This window comes from Gaeumannomyces tritici (assembly GCF_000145635.1).
Source record: "Gaeumannomyces tritici R3-111a-1 unplaced genomic scaffold supercont2.1, whole genome shotgun sequence".
Taxonomy (NCBI): Eukaryota; Fungi; Ascomycota; class Sordariomycetes; order Magnaporthales; family Magnaporthaceae; genus Gaeumannomyces; species Gaeumannomyces tritici.
The window spans coordinates 3,792,033-3,806,380 of NW_008804545.1; the positions used below are offsets into that span (position 1 = coordinate 3,792,033).

Genomic DNA, 14,348 nt, shown 5'->3' on the forward strand with positions numbered 1-14,348 from the left:
CACGGCAGGAGATCTGGACCCGCTAAAACTTTTGGCAAAAATTTGGGTGGGGGTTCTCGTTCTGGCGCTCGCTGAAGCTCTGGACCGTCGCGACACGCCAGGCAAAATGTCAACCATGGCGCCTGCAAAAGGTCGCTCGCAGCGCTTCGCCGAGTTTGAAGAGAAACTAGCCCAGGGTAAGACCCAGATGCAAAAGTTCGCAGGTGATCATTTACTAAGTCAGCATAGATTACGATCCCGAAGCCGAAGCTCCTGTGGAGGAGAGCGACGATAGCCAAAGCGAAGATGGTTCAGACGAGCTTGACGGCACCGAGCATTACGTCTCTGTCGGGTAAGATTGCCGAGCGATGCGACTTGCACAAATCATGTTGTCGTGCCTTCTCTAACCATTGTTCTTTATAGGAAGAGCAAGCTTCGCCGAACAGACCCCGTCTCTCTTGGGCCACGGTACAGCGGCAAGAGAGTCAGTCGCGCGGCATTGGACGACAGCAGCGAGGAGGAGGAAGATGACGAGGATGACGAAGCCACATCCGGAGAGGACGAGGACGAAGAGTTCGCCGACCCCGAGACGGCCGACCTCAAGGCGGACCATGTCGATCGTGACGAAGAGATAGACAGCGACGACGCCTTGTGCGAGAGCGACCAGGAGAAGTTCGCCAAGTTTACGTTCCGTGGCAGCTCGAAGCCGAAACTCACCCCTGCCCAGCGAAGGCAACGGCCTACCGCTGCCGACTTTCTCAGCGACTCGGAAGAGGAGGGCTTGAAGGCCGACTCAGACGATTCCATCGGCGATGAAGATGAGGAAGAGGAGGGTGAAAGCGAGGACGGGCTTGGGCAGTCTGACTCTGAGGATGGGTCTGGGTTGGACGATGACACCGACTCGGGCTCCGACGATGACGGGAGCGAAGACGAAGACGACACAGACGGCACGAGCGGAGATGAATCCGAGGCTGGAGGGGCAGACAAGAGAGCAGAGCTCCGCAAGATCATGAGTGAGGGTCAAAAGAGCATCGTATCGACCATGTCCGAGGCTGCCAAGGCCGACGCCGAAAAGGGCAGTGCAGTTCGGCAACAGCGGCGTTCGTTCGATGCTCTCCTCAACATTCGAATCAGACTCCAGAAGGCGCTTGTGGCCGTCAACTCCCTTGGCACAATCTCCGAGAGCGATCAAGACCTGGCGGGCGACGAGCCTTACCAGGCGGCCGAGGAGGCGGCGCTCAAACTCTGGAGCACTGTCGAGACTTTCCGTTGCTCGCTGCCCACCAGCTCGGCTGCGGCATCCGGGAAAAAGCGGAAGCGGGAACTGGGACTGGACACGCCTCTCGGCGAGCTTTGGGAGGACATGGAGGCAATCGAGTCTCGGGCGGCGTCGCACCGAAAAAAGGTGCTTGAGAAGTGGTCAAACAAAGTCCGGAGCACGACAGCAGTAGCTACCTCGCGCAAGTTGGGCAATGCAACGGTGCAGCGACTTACGTCGGTGCTGGACGACCAACTGGTGCAGTCGGACCGGCTCGTGAAGCGCACGCGGGTGCCGCGGTCGTGCGCGCCGGTGCAGATGGCCAAGAAGGTGCAGGAGGACGAGGGCATTTACGACGATGCCGACTTCTACCAGCTGCTGCTCAAGGAGCTTGTGGACCAGCGGACCACGGACTCGGGCGGCGACGGCGGGCCGGGTGGCTCGTCGGTCCCCACGGTGCGGTGGGGCGCGGCGGCCCAGGAGGCCAAGACGCGCAAGGTGGTGGACAGGCGGGCGAGCAAGGGTCGCAAGCTGCGGTTCACTGTGCACGAGAAGCTGCAAAACTTCATGGCGCCCGAGGACCGGCGGGGCTGGGGGCAAGAGGCCATCGACCGCTTCTTCGGCACGCTGTTTGGCCAGAAGATGGAGCTGCGCGAGGACGATGGGTCCGAGGATGAGGAGATGGGTGGAAACTTGGAGGAGGAAGGTCTGAGGCTCTTCAGGTAGACAAGGCCGGCTCAGAAACCCGAGCAAAGCCGACTTGAGGACAGGGTTCCTTGAGCATGGATCGGTTTTGGGATATTTTAATGTAGGGCTGGTGCACATAAAACATTCGAAAATCGGGTTGGCATGGGAATATCAAGTGCCATTGGGAGACAAAATATCTGTCATCAGAATCTTGCCTAGTACTATCCTCCCCACTCACTCATCACCACTTCCATCAGCCCGTTGCGCCAAGCAGGCCGGAGCCCAACAAGCCAAGGAAGCAGACGGTATGGACGGCAAGGTGCACAGGCGGACCGCCAAACGGGGCACTGCTCTTAGGCGTGCGCTCGACGGCGGCGGCGGCGGAGGCCGGGCGGAAGATACGCGCGAGGGCCCTGTAGGCCGGCCAGACGTGATACGAGGCCAGGGCGAGCACGATAAGGCGGCCGGTCCGGTCGAGGAACTCGTCGTCCGGGCGGAGGACCAGGGCCACGGCGACCAGGTTGGTGGTCAGGAGGGCGCCGCCGAGGTTCTTCAGGATCAGGTCGGCCTCGGCCCGCGCGGCGGGGTCCCGGGCTCGCTCGAGCGGCAGCTGGCTCCGGGGCTGCAGGATGAAGGACCGTGCCGCGGCCGTCTCGACCAGGATATGCAGGATCAGGGGGAGCTTGGATGGTATCATTTTTGGGGAGTTTGTGGGCGGGCACAAGGGTCGGGTTTGTGTTTGCCCCGTGCAGTCGGGATCGGAACAACCCTAGGTACGTGAACGCGTAAATGAGGAACGAAGGGGTGAGATGAGGGTTTCAGCGGACCGAAGGCCCCCACAGAGAGGTACATCCGAGGTACTTGCATGCTTGGGGTGGGATGGACGTTGCGCCAGTCATCTCTACTAGTAGATACCTTGGAGACCATTAAACTCTCTTCAGTAAACCGAGTTGGTCGCTTTGACAACGGGCTGGGATTATATAAGGCTACTGTTAAATGGATGACACCCACACCCCAAAACACACCACACCTCTGCAAATCACAAGTCTACTTACTGCCTGCCGAGATGAATGCCGCCGCCCGACCTAGGCTATGATGCACATCACCATCCATGGTAGCTGCAACTGCCAGATGCAGAGCACAAACGGCCCTAGCCACACTGACTGGGCGGCTGCATCAGCCAGGCGGTCGGGCTGCGGGGGCGATCCCTGCGAAGCTTGCAGCCGCAGGCAAATCGATTGGCCAATTCGCGCTCGCCAGTCCTTCCAAGTCCCGCTGCTGGGCCGTCGAATTGGGCACTTGGTGCGACGACAGCAGCACCTTTGTCGAGCCGTGGCCACGCAACCTCTACCGAATCCTGACGCAGCGTGTCCTCTCAGCCTCCCCCAAAACGTCCCCTTACGATTCAGGGACCTAACGCGATACCGTGACTCCAAGCCCATGATCCCTGCACGATTGCACTCACCGCATGATCGCGCGCCGCGACTCTTTTTTTTTTTTTTCTCATCGCCTTTTTGCTGTGCTTGCCATCCGGTCCCAGGCCGCGGCGCGGCACAACCCATGGCCGAGGTACAATGTCGTAACTTTTGCCCAGCCGAGCCCTTGAGTCTTTTTTTGATGGGGCCCCATCTGGTTCCTGACCGCTGGAGGGGGAGGAAATATGCTCCTGTGTGTGGACCAAAGGGCGGGCGATGCAGGGTTCCAGCACAAGAGGGTCGAACAGGTTGGGAAGTCTGGGAGGAAGATGCAATCAATGCTTTTCCACTGACGTCGCAAACACGGTACCTAGTGTATCCTGCCTACCTACACCTCTGCCCCTGCCTGATTTGGCCAAGCAGCTCCTGCATTGCCGGCCCGTTCTCTGCCGCTCGAAACGGAAACCCAAAAGAAGCAACCTCAACATTTTTGTTCCCTATCATTGATTGTTATTGTTGCTCAAGACCGCAATCGCAAACAACAAAAAGCTGCGCCTACCCTTAACCTTAACCGTCAACAGCCTCCCTACCCCCCACCCTCTCAATTCGCCGTCGCCGACCTTCTCACCGAGAGGCACGCGGCCGAAAAGGGCCTAGGCAGACGAGGAGGAGAAGAAGACGAGCGGAACGGGACGGAGAGAAGGGACGAGAAGACCAGAAAGTGCCGCAAAAATGGCTGCGCCGCAGAGCAGCTTCCGGGAGCTGGGGCTCTCCATCCTGGGAGTTGGCTCACAGTACCCCCCGTACTCGCTCAAGCCGGATGCGGTCGAGACTCTGGGGAAGCGCTTTTACCCAGATTCGCCAGCGTGAGTTGTCCTGGCCAAGGGCGCGCCCGGCGCATGTGCCTGCCCCTCATGCAACCCAGTATTCATCCGGTCGGTGTACGTGGTGCGAGATGTAGGAAGCGAGGTGGGAAAGGAGCATCTCGGTGTGCTGACCTGACGGCCCACGCGCAGCATGAAGAAGGTGCTAGACATAAACCGCTACACGGGCATCGAGGGGCGCTCCTCGATCGGCAACCCAGACCACCCCTTGGTCAACGGGCCGACGGCGCCGTCAATAGCGGAGCTGCACAGCACCTTCATGAGCGACGGCGTGCCCCTGGCCATCAGCGCCGCGCGCCGCGCGCTGGAGGACGCGGGGCTGGGCGGCGACGACGCGGCCGCCCAGATCACCCACGTGGTCTCCACCACGTGCACCGACAGCGCCAACCCGGGCTACGACCACTTTGTCGCCCGTGCGCTGGGCCTGTCCCCCTCGGTCGAGAAGGTGCTCCTGCACGGAGTCGGCTGCAGCGGCGGGCTCGCCGCCCTGCGCACCGCCGCCAACCTCGCCCTCGGCCACGCCATGCGCGGCCTCCCGGCGCGGATCCTGGTCCTGGCCCTCGAGGTCAGCACCACGTTTGTGCGCAGCGAGCTGGATAGCATCAACTCGGAGCAGACCACCAGGATCGGCGTCTGCCTCTTCTCCGACTGCGCCAGCGCCGTCGTGCTGAGCAACGGCGTCGGCCAGGCCCCGACCACAGAGCCCGCGTTCGATCTGCTCGGATGGCAGAACAGGACGATACCAGACTCGGAAGTCGACCTTGGGTTCGATGTGGATCCGGCTGGTGAGTTTGGTCTTAGGTTGCCGCTCCCGCGGCTGTTTGACTCATCCCTGCTAACCATGAAAACACAATCTGCTCAGGATGGAAGGTTATCTTGACACAGCGCGTGCCCAAACTGACGGCCGAGGTGCTCCGGCCGACGTTCGACTCGCTGATGTCGTCGCTGCCGCCACTGCCCAAGACGTACGGCGCAGCGGCCGACTTCGACTGGGCCATGCACCCGGGCGGGGCCACGATTCTGATGGGCGCCGAGAAGGCCATGGGGATGGCGCCCGAGCACATGCGGGCGAGCTACGACACGTACATGAACCACGGCAACTCGAGCTCCGCCACCATCTTCAGCGTCCTGGACCGGCTGCGCCAAAAGGACATGGACGCCCACACCCCTGGTGGCCGGCCCCCGGCCGACTACGTGGTTGGCTGCGCCTTCGGCCCCGGCATCACAGTCGAGATGTGTATGCTGCGCAGGAGGCGGCAGGGCGCGGCCGCCGTTACGGGCCTGCAGACGCCGCCCGAGACAGAGAGCGAGGCCAGCAGGAGCGACGACGAAGACGACGTGCAATCGAAACGGGCTGCGCCCCAGAGCAGCAGCAGAAATGGCAACAAGAGTAGCGGCGTTGCGGGTAGTTCTAATGGATTTGTTGAGTCGGCAGGATCGGATGCGTTCATAAGCGAGGCGTTGGCTGGGGTCGAGTTAGACTAGAGGGTCTCCTGAGACGTTAATGGAATGGGTGTGGTGGCGTGGGTCACACACACTTCTAGAGTGTGGTCAGCTGGGCTGTCGAGGAGGTTGTCGGCACGTGTGCATCATACATGTGCTTGAGGCCAAGAACCACGGTGTGCTTTCAGCCTGCCACCCAGAGGTGCAGATTATCTTTCAATAACATCTACCACCTGGGCCCTATTTTAGACACATACAATACAAACGTTCCATTAGTCATGGTCCGAATAGTGACATGCAATGGTGAAAAGATTTGGCACGCGGGTTATTCATTACAATCCGACCTATGGCGATGCGGCCTTGGTTCCATTTACTGTCAACAAAACCTTGAACACCTATCACACCCGCCTTTCCGTTGTGGTCTCTCTGGAGCCTGCAACGGGCAGGGCAGGTACCTCTTCTTCACATTTCGCCAGCTTGAACATATAGCCGCCGACTGGGTACTCCATCTGGTAGGCCTCTCGGCTGGTAAAATAAGGGTAAAAGAAAAGTCTGCATGTGGTGCCCGTGCAAGTTAATCCCGCCACTGCAGAGTAGGCATCCATCCGGACAAGGTCCGTAGTGCCATCTTGTGCAGGAATATACAAACAAAATGGCCTATTTTCACCTTGGTAATACCCTGAGGCCAATGTGCCTAGGAATCAGAACAGCAAAGAAAATGGGGGGGAATAAGGAGAAAAAGAGCAAGAAGAATAGAAAGAATAAAAAGAACAGAGAAAGTGATAACGACCCAGACGCTAACCAGGTAAGGCTGGCTGTGCTGACACAGAGAAAGCATCTAGACGTGAAAGACAGGCCGCCAGCGATGGCAGGTGAAATGGGCAGACAGAAAATATACGAGATTGTGAGATACGGTTAACGGAGGGCGGAGAGTGCTGCGATGGATGCATGCATTGTGTGAGAGCGGCGAGATGGCCAGAATAAATAGGTGACCGCCCTTGGTCGCTGTCGTGTCGCGATACCCAGGTAGATCCAGGTAGATACGAGCCCGCCTCACACTCCTCTTCTTCCCATTCTTACTCTTCTTGCCCCCTTTGGAAAGTTTGCCACGTCTACCGCATCTGTGTCACAAAGAGGTGCCGAGTTTCTGTCAGAGCTTATAAAGAACTTGCTTACACCCTCCGTGGTGCCAACAAGATTCTTATACGCGCGGCGAAGAAGAGCGGAGAACCCAATCATAAAATGATGGAGAACATTGGGCCAAAAGTGAAGCGGTCACAGGGTCTTTAACTGAGAGAACGCGAAGCTGCCACCTGAGTTCCCTAGCTCAACGTCCTTTCTTTACTGGGGTCCGCCATCATACTGCTGCCGTTCGGTGCCGATTCTCCTTTTCTTTCTTTTCTCCTCCCGCTCCCTTACAACCAGCTGTCGCGAGGGGAGCTGAGTTCCCGTACGCCATCCTCACGGGATATCGGTACCGGGGTGCCAAATGTCGAATCCCAGCAGCGAATTGGCCCTTGTAGAGGAACGAACATTATTGCGACCAAGCTGGGTTGCCAGTTTAAAGCAAGCTTCCTCTGCAAGTGCAGACATAACACTCAATACAAAATAGCTTCCGCAACTAGCTATCTCATGACTTCATATTTTGATATCTGCTCCTTCACCAAGGCAGCCCACCAAAATTCTCATCATGTCGGTATATCACCCGCGGAATTTCAACCTCCACTGGAGAACATGCCGCCGCCGCAAGCGTTGAATACACCCTTCATTGTTCCACCCTACCATGCCCCATCATCTACCGGCACGCACAGACAGCGACCACCTACATGAAGCCCACTATGCCTTTGTGGCACCGACTGCGTTTGACGTCGGGGCGGCGGTCGCTGCGGCGCCCTTGTCGTCGGCCGCGACGTCGTCGTCGAGGCTCTCACCCTTCTTGAGCCCGAGCTGGCGCGTGTCGTAGCCCTGGCTCTCGAGGTACTGGCGGAAGCGCGCGTCCTCGTGCGTGATGGTGTCCTGCCCGACGTCGGGCAGGCAGAAGAGGGCGAGCGCGGCCGACACGACGCACAGGCTGGACGAGACGTAAAAGGGGTACTGGGCCGACGCCGCCTTGTCGCCGCCGCCCGCCGCCTCGATGTACGGGTAGACGTAGGTGCCTACGAAGGCGCCGATCTTGCCGACGGCCGCGGCTATGCCGTAGTATTCTGCAGCAGAGGAGTGGATCAGTAGGGTGCCCTCTATATTTGGGTCGGCCTCAACTCCTCGCCCTCGGCTAGGGAAGGTGGCGTTTCTTTTTTTTGTATACTCACGCCCACGAACTCCGGTTGCGCAGGTTTTTGCTGCCAAAAGCCCGATATTGTTCCCTGGGCCAAGCTCGCCCATGGTGAGAAAGATGCCGTAAACCACTGCAAAAGCCCCAACCGTAGACGGCTGTGAGAGGCTGGGGTAGAGGCCGGCCATTATGAATCCGATTATAGCCTGCACCGTGACTCCGGCGGCGAGGGCGTACCGAGGCCCAATCAGATCACTCAGGGGGGCGCCGAGCATCGTCCCTGGTATGTAAAATAGGTTGATGACCGTGTTCCAGCCAAAGATGACGGTCAAGGGCGCATCGGAAGGGAAGATGTTTGCCAGGATCGCCGATGAGTATATGCCAAAAGCATAGGTGAGGAACTGCCGTCTGGGGTTACTTGGTGGTCCTAGGGTTCCAGGGGAAAGTGCCAAAACAAACTCACGTCGTATATGAACCAAATCAAGCTAACCATCAACAGCCGCCAGCCGTAAAACTTCAGGACCAGCCAATATGGCATCTTGGCATGCTTCATCGAGTTTCGCTTAAACTCTTCGGGTTCTTGAAGCCGGAATCGAAGCCCTAGCAGCACCAAGGGGAACACAACGCCTATCCCCAGACTGGTACGCCAAATGGTCTCTAGGTACGTGTTCTGGGCAGCGACCGCGACAACGTCTAGTTTATCCCACCATCAATCAGTCACTGTTGAGCCATGTCCCTAGCACAGCCGAAAGACAAACTTACACGGGACAAATGCACCCATCACGAAGCCCCAATCAATCATGCTATTGGTGAACCTTTGGCGAGGATCAGCCGGAGATTTTCAACCCGAGAATATCAGCGCAGGACTTACAAGATAAACCACATATTGCGACTCCCGCTCTTGAGCTCGCCTGTCGACTCGGCGCAGCCAACGCTTCCTGCGGGGTACTCTCCTGTTCGGATGTGAGCCAAGGGTCCTTCTGGAGGTTCTGCCCCAGCATGGTGGGGTTATCTCACCTCCTATTCCTATCCCAACCTATTTCCATGAGCGTAAGTATCGCACCGGGTAAAGGCGGAACGAAAAGATGGAAAGCAAACACTTGGCCAAGCCAACTTACAAAGAAGCGCCAGGCAGTCAGCATGCTGAACATGCCCGCGGCCTCTCCGTACCAGTAAGAGCCGGTAGCGAGCGCAGTAAAGACTATCAGGATGATAGTCGATACGAGAAGGGAGTTGCGCCGCGACCAGTTGTCCGAGAGCCAGCCAAAGAGAAGTTGGCCAACAACCTAGAGGGATGAGCAGGTCAGAGGCTGAAGTGGCGGGCAGTTATCCGAAATAGGGATGGAAGAATCGGTCAAGTAATGAATCGTACAGTTCCGGCAAAGGCTATGGCGCTGACAATCTTTTTGGCATTCGAATCGGTGTACACAGAGTCATACTGCTTCCCAAGGACAGTTGACACAGAGCCAATAACCTAAAGCTCGTTGTATTGTTTAGCGAGGGCAAAAGCGCACAAGACTGGAAGCAAAAGAGTTGGTTTCTCACATTGTTGATATAGCCTGCCGGTCGTGACATTCCGAGTGTTAGTCGCTTGCTGGTGGCATACACTCGCCGGTTGGGGCCGGTTACACTACACACATACCGTCTGAGAAAAGGCCGGCGCCGCATGCGATTACTGGCATGATGGCGGTCCAGAACGGCTGGCTCTGTACTATATCCACCTCGGCGTCGTTCCCGGCAGGCTGACTGGGGGTTTCGGGCGTCGCCACCGACTCGTTCTCCGACTTTTTGCGTCCAAACCCCCTCATTGTCGCGGATGAGGAGTGGAAGGAATTGAGGCGAGGGTGCAGGGAGGACTATAATTTTGGAGAGACGGCAGAGTAATCCCAGAGCCATGTATGTAGGTACGGTGGGGGATTCTTTGCGGTTTTTATCTACAGTAGACCATTCCATCCGACCACTGCGGAAACAGGGGCTGGGCTTGAAGGCAGGCCATTTCATGCCGATCCCACCCATCCCCATCCATGTGCTGCCGCCAACAGCTGCAATTGGGTCCTAGCCCGTGTCGAGATATCGTCGTGACACGGATCCATGCACACCCACAGTCGCACATGTTCTTTCGGAGAGAAATGGCTGGGCCCACCACCCACTCGCATGCAGCGTCAGGTCACCCGGGAAGGCCCAGATGCTCTGATAGGCCGACGGGCTGGAGCTGCGTCGCAAGGAGCAATTGGGCCGGACTCGCCGAGGGGGGATAAGGATGGAGGTGAAGTTCGGGCCAAGGCGGCTGCTCCCCCAAAAGAACAAGCTTTTGGGATTGCCGGCTTGGTTGCGCTAAGCCTTTGCTGGTGTACCCCACATCCCCACAGCCGCTAGGATAAACACACCATCGCCACCCCAACCGGGCAGGCAAGGCTAAGGCTCTTCTGGCCTATCTACGTCCTGCTGTCAAAGCTGTATCTCGGGTCCCCATTCTCTGGACCGTCTTGCCTGTCTGTAGCGAGACTCGAGCACCCGTTGCCGTTGACGACTCTACCTACACTTGCCTGTTTCTACCCCTTCCCGACACTGTTCTCCATTTCACAGCCGGGCAAGCACATCCGCAGCCCCTTTTAGTCCCAATACTTGGTCCATGACCTCGGCCAGCCTGGCGACAGCGACCTCAGACAGCTGGTTGGTGCACCACTACCTCTTCCCATCAAGCTTCAGCCCGTGCCTCCTCCCAGCCTCGTTCCACTCCGCGGCCGAAACCCCAGCCCCCTTCAGGTCCAGCCACACCATGTTCGTCTCCACGGACCCACCCGCCGTGTTCTCGACGCTGACGACGCGGGTCGGGGCACTTGTGCATGTCGTCGGTCAGCACCGCGTGCTTTTCGACGTCCTCGACGGCTAGGTGGCGCCCGTTCAGCGGCCCATGGCGCCTGACAGGTGGGCCACGCCGCCTGCCTCGAAGTGGATGATGTGCGAGCGCGCGTCGGCGAGGATGGCCATAGCTGGTTTGGTTTGGTTGGTGAGTATTGGCAGTCGTGTTTGTTATATTGCTGTGGCCGTGAAGGAGAACCAGGCATCAAAGGGGAAGGAAACTAGGAGACTCACGGTGGTTGCTACAGAAGTGCCCTCAGCGCAAGCTAGTTGGCCATGGTTTCGCTGATGACGAAGGCTGCGGCCTCGTGCCCGCAGAGGCTGGCCATCTAGTCGGCCGTCGTGGCGTGTTCTCCATAGACATCGTCGTTGAAGGTTGCCTGTGCTATTGCTTTGAGCATGCCAACTGACGGCGTTGTGACGACATCGCCTTGATATAGTCAGCTCCGCGATCGACAACCTTGATAGCTTCACTTGGACCTACTTCTCAGGTCGAATGCCGCCCCTGTCTTCTCGGGGCAACCCCAGTTTCGCGGTTGCAGTGCCCCTGACACAAGGCTTGCTTTCTGATTGTTGTTGTTTGCACTCATAGCTTTGGCTGCTGACGACACACAAAACACTTGATGCAGGACTGACTCCGTGTGGTTTGCATGGTTAAAGACTGCGGTGGTTTCTCCGGTAGCGGCTATCAGGCAGCTCCGGGAGGGTACTGGCCAAACCTCTGTCCCGGCGGTTTTCGGGCAACCCTGATGAAACTTGACTCCCGGCTAGGCAGCCAAGAAGTCCTCGTCGCTAGCTTCCGAGGAGTAACAAACCCAAGAGATTGGCCTAATCCATGAGCTGCGAGCTTCCACAGCCCCCGTTTGAGGCAAGAGCCTGGATCCTTCGTGATATTTTTCACTAGTCGCGATGCCTTCCTGAGACAACTACCCTATGGACCGGCGTAGACCAGGGTCAGAAACTGACAAGCACTACGTCGCTTCGTCATTGTTGCCCAATGCTGGGGTTTTAGTGCTGATTGCGTTATGCTAGACGACCGAATCCAGATGGGATGATATCGCCGTCATACTACCGGAGTATGTATGTCTCCTCTAAGCATAGGATATGTCAATGGGCGTGCACAGGCAGTTGCGTACAGAAACTGATATCTCCCAGTCCGCCCAGAGCATGGCCAACAACAGGAGTATCTTCCGATGGGGAACCCGAGGACCCATCCTTCTATAAAACTGGCCCCAGCAAAGGAGAAGTCATGTGCTTGGCGAGCATGCGTATACATCTTTAACCGCACTAGCCCTGTGTGCTGTGTCCTCTTTACCGTCATGGCTCGCAGCACACGACATCGGCGCGACGATAGTGCTTGCAATGGGCGACCTCAACGAATCATCCCCCTCCGAAGAGGTAGCCGACGTGCAGACGGACAAGAGCCAAAAAGACACCGACTCGGGCTTCCGTCGCGGACCGCGCAGCCGCCGAGTACGGCTTTGGGCCGAGGCGGTCGCTGATCGCCTTCACCTTCATGTAAGCCGAGCGCCCATCTAGCCCGGATTCCAGACCGTTCCATATCATCCAGCGCCAGGTATAGCCTAGCGGGCAAATCTCCCAACTTTCGAGTCCAAGCCAGAAGTACGGCGGACCAACCAAGTCGAAACGGGCGCCCAACCCCTGATGCGTCAGCCGTGATACCCCTGGCATTTCCACACCTACCGTCGAACTGACTGACCGAACGTCCAAAAAGGTACCAGCTAGGCCAGGGCCATCGACGGCTACCTCATCCCGCCCTTCTCCGAGATGGTTGGGCGGCGGCGGCCCTACCTCGCCTCGTGCGCGGCCGTCAGCCTCTTCTGCCTGCTCGTGACGGCGGGCGGGCGGGCGGCGGCGGAAGCGGCTTCTACGTGGGCCGGTTCGTCACGGGCCTTGCCTCGGCGGCGCCCAGCGTCGTGGTGGCCGGGAGCGGCGAGGACATGCTCAACGCCCCGCCGCCGCCGCCACTGCGGGCTTGTTGTTTGTGGCCCCTGCTCTGGGTGCGGGAGAGCCGGCCGAGCATGTGAGACGAGGGCTTTTTTTGCTGTCGACCTTTTCCCACTCCCCTCCAGCTTGAGACTTGGCTGACCCTTGTGTGGTGTGTGCGTGTGCCATCTGTACCGAAAGACTGCTGGGCCGCGCAAGATCCGCCGTCTGGGAAAGGAGAAAGGACTCCGCAGCCTGCGCTGGTCCAGCCCGGACTCGACCCCCGGACGCCAGGGGCGCTCCTCGAGGCCCGTCGCGGTCAGGCCGGTGCGCATCCTGTGACGGAGCCGCACGTGGTAATGGTGGCGGTCATCTCGGCCGTCTCGTGGCGGCATCATCTACCGCTTCGCCGAGCGCCTGCTGGGCATCTACGAGGCCATGGGGCTGGGCGAGACACGGGCGTCGCTGCCGTTCCTCGCCATCGCCGTCGGCGTCCTACAGCCTGGAGACGCACCGGTGGGTCCAGGCCGAGGGGGACTGACGGGGGACTGTTTGGCCGGGACGCGGCATTGGAACACGAACGGTGTGCTAACGGGGGGAGCCAATATCAAACGAGAAAACAAGGAGATATCAAGAGACACAAGGATGGATTTCAAAAGCCAAGTCAACGCCCGTTTGCCCAGAAAAGGAAATGGAAGCACTATATGCAAAGGACCGGCGTCATGACCTCAAGGCTGGGAATCCGCATCACAAAGGAAATCAGTTATACACAACATTGTACATGCTCGCGGCTCTGCCGTCGACCCAGGACCCCGTGTTCGATCCAGGCAGGCAGGGCAAGGGACGCGGAGGGGACGGCAGAAATAAGAAAAAAGGACGAGAACCAGCAGCGCAAGAACATGCAAAGCCCAGCGGACAAGGAATCGAGCATAACCAACACTGCCCCCGGGAAAAGTCATTCATAGCCTCCTAGAAACCCCTATTACCCCAAATCACGGCCCTGATGCTCCTCCGAGCCGTCCCGAGGTTGATCTTGCATCTGACCCAGTGTTCGTATGGGGGGCGAAAACGCGCGCGCTCCGCTCGCCCGGCTCACGCCGTCTTCTTCCACTGGGCAATAACGCCCAGGACGCTGCTGACGGTACCCGCGATACCGACGATGCCGTCGTCGAGGCCGACCCAGCCGAGGGCCGAGAAGGGTATGGTGAGGTCGCACAGGTCGGAGAGGAGCTGGGTGCGGGCGGCGGTTCTCTCGCTAGATTGGGAGACAGCAGTTGTTAGCACGGGCTAATGACTCCGAGGCAAAGGTCAGGTGGGGGAGGAGACAAATAAAAAAAANAAAAAAAAACTAAAACAAGGGCGATCCTCTTCCCCTCAACGACGCCCTCGCCCTCCTTGCGGTCGACCCTGGCCTCGCGCTCCTTGAGGCGGTAGAGGGCGTACAGCTGGGCCGAGACGCTGCAGAGCAGGCCCATGGCCCAGAAGCGGTAGGCCTCGCGCTGGAGGCGGGCGGCGCGCGGGGAGCGGCGGACGCCGGCGGCGTCGAGGACGGTGGCGGCGTCGAAGGTCAGGTAGCCGGCGTAGCCGAGCTGGCGGCCGAT

General features: G+C 58.8%; 7 protein-coding genes across 7 annotated transcripts in view; 4 read left to right on the plus strand and 3 right to left on the minus strand.

Annotated features, from left to right (window-relative positions):
- Nucleotides 1–15: 15 nt before the first annotated feature.
- GGTG_01182 (transcription factor AATF/Che-1) lies at nt 16–2,192 on the plus strand. Its single transcript, XM_009218943.1, has 3 exons — nt 16–176; nt 229–331; nt 403–2,192. Exons 1-3 carry the CDS (start codon nt 107–109, stop codon nt 1,961–1,963), a joined length of 1,734 nt encoding a protein of 577 aa, XP_009217207.1. The 5' UTR covers nt 16–106; the 3' UTR covers nt 1,964–2,192.
- Nucleotides 2,012–2,857, minus strand: GGTG_01183 (hypothetical protein). The gene has a single exon (XM_009218944.1). It carries the CDS (start codon nt 2,619–2,621, stop codon nt 2,178–2,180), a length of 444 nt encoding a protein of 147 aa, XP_009217208.1. The 5' UTR covers nt 2,622–2,857; the 3' UTR covers nt 2,012–2,177.
- A 553-nt stretch (nt 2,858–3,410) lies between these two features.
- On the plus strand, nt 3,411–5,951 carry GGTG_01184 (chalcone synthase C). The gene is made up of 3 exons (XM_009218945.1): nt 3,411–4,205; nt 4,356–5,008; nt 5,086–5,951. The coding sequence occupies exons 1-3, from the start codon at nt 4,072–4,074 to the stop codon at nt 5,706–5,708; spliced, it is 1,410 nt and encodes a 469-aa protein (XP_009217209.1). The 5' UTR covers nt 3,411–4,071; the 3' UTR covers nt 5,709–5,951.
- A 952-nt stretch (nt 5,952–6,903) lies between these two features.
- Nucleotides 6,904–10,269, minus strand: GGTG_01185 (MFS phospholipid transporter Git1). The gene is made up of 10 exons (XM_009218946.1): nt 9,581–10,269; nt 9,484–9,497; nt 9,311–9,412; nt 9,057–9,224; nt 8,956–8,974; nt 8,810–8,891; nt 8,701–8,753; nt 8,402–8,631; nt 7,976–8,339; nt 6,904–7,870 (listed from the first exon to the last, which is right to left on the minus strand). The coding sequence occupies exons 1-10, from the start codon at nt 9,744–9,746 to the stop codon at nt 7,503–7,505; spliced, it is 1,566 nt and encodes a 521-aa protein (XP_009217210.1). The 5' UTR covers nt 9,747–10,269; the 3' UTR covers nt 6,904–7,502.
- A 97-nt stretch (nt 10,270–10,366) lies between these two features.
- Nucleotides 10,367–11,357, plus strand: GGTG_01186 (hypothetical protein). The gene has a single exon (XM_009218947.1). The coding sequence runs from the start codon at nt 10,571–10,573 to the stop codon at nt 10,829–10,831; it is 261 nt and encodes an 86-aa protein (XP_009217211.1). The 5' UTR covers nt 10,367–10,570; the 3' UTR covers nt 10,832–11,357.
- Nucleotides 11,358–11,910: 553 nt separating this feature from the next.
- GGTG_01187 (hypothetical protein) lies at nt 11,911–13,712 on the plus strand (the record flags this gene model as incomplete). Its single annotated transcript, XM_009218948.1, has 6 exons — nt 11,911–11,983; nt 12,092–12,318; nt 12,543–12,801; nt 12,949–13,103; nt 13,162–13,263; nt 13,575–13,712. 6 exons carry the CDS (start codon nt 11,911–11,913, stop codon nt 13,710–13,712), a joined length of 954 nt encoding a protein of 317 aa, XP_009217212.1.
- GGTG_01188 (peroxisomal biogenesis factor) overlaps nt 13,342–14,348 on the minus strand; it is a 2,903-nt gene continuing 1,896 nt past the window's right edge. The window contains exon 2 of the mRNA XM_009218949.1: nt 13,342–14,002. Coding sequence (XP_009217213.1) covers nt 13,840–14,002 — 163 coding nt within the window. The 3' untranslated portion in view covers nt 13,342–13,839. The remainder of the gene's footprint in view (nt 14,003–14,348) is intronic.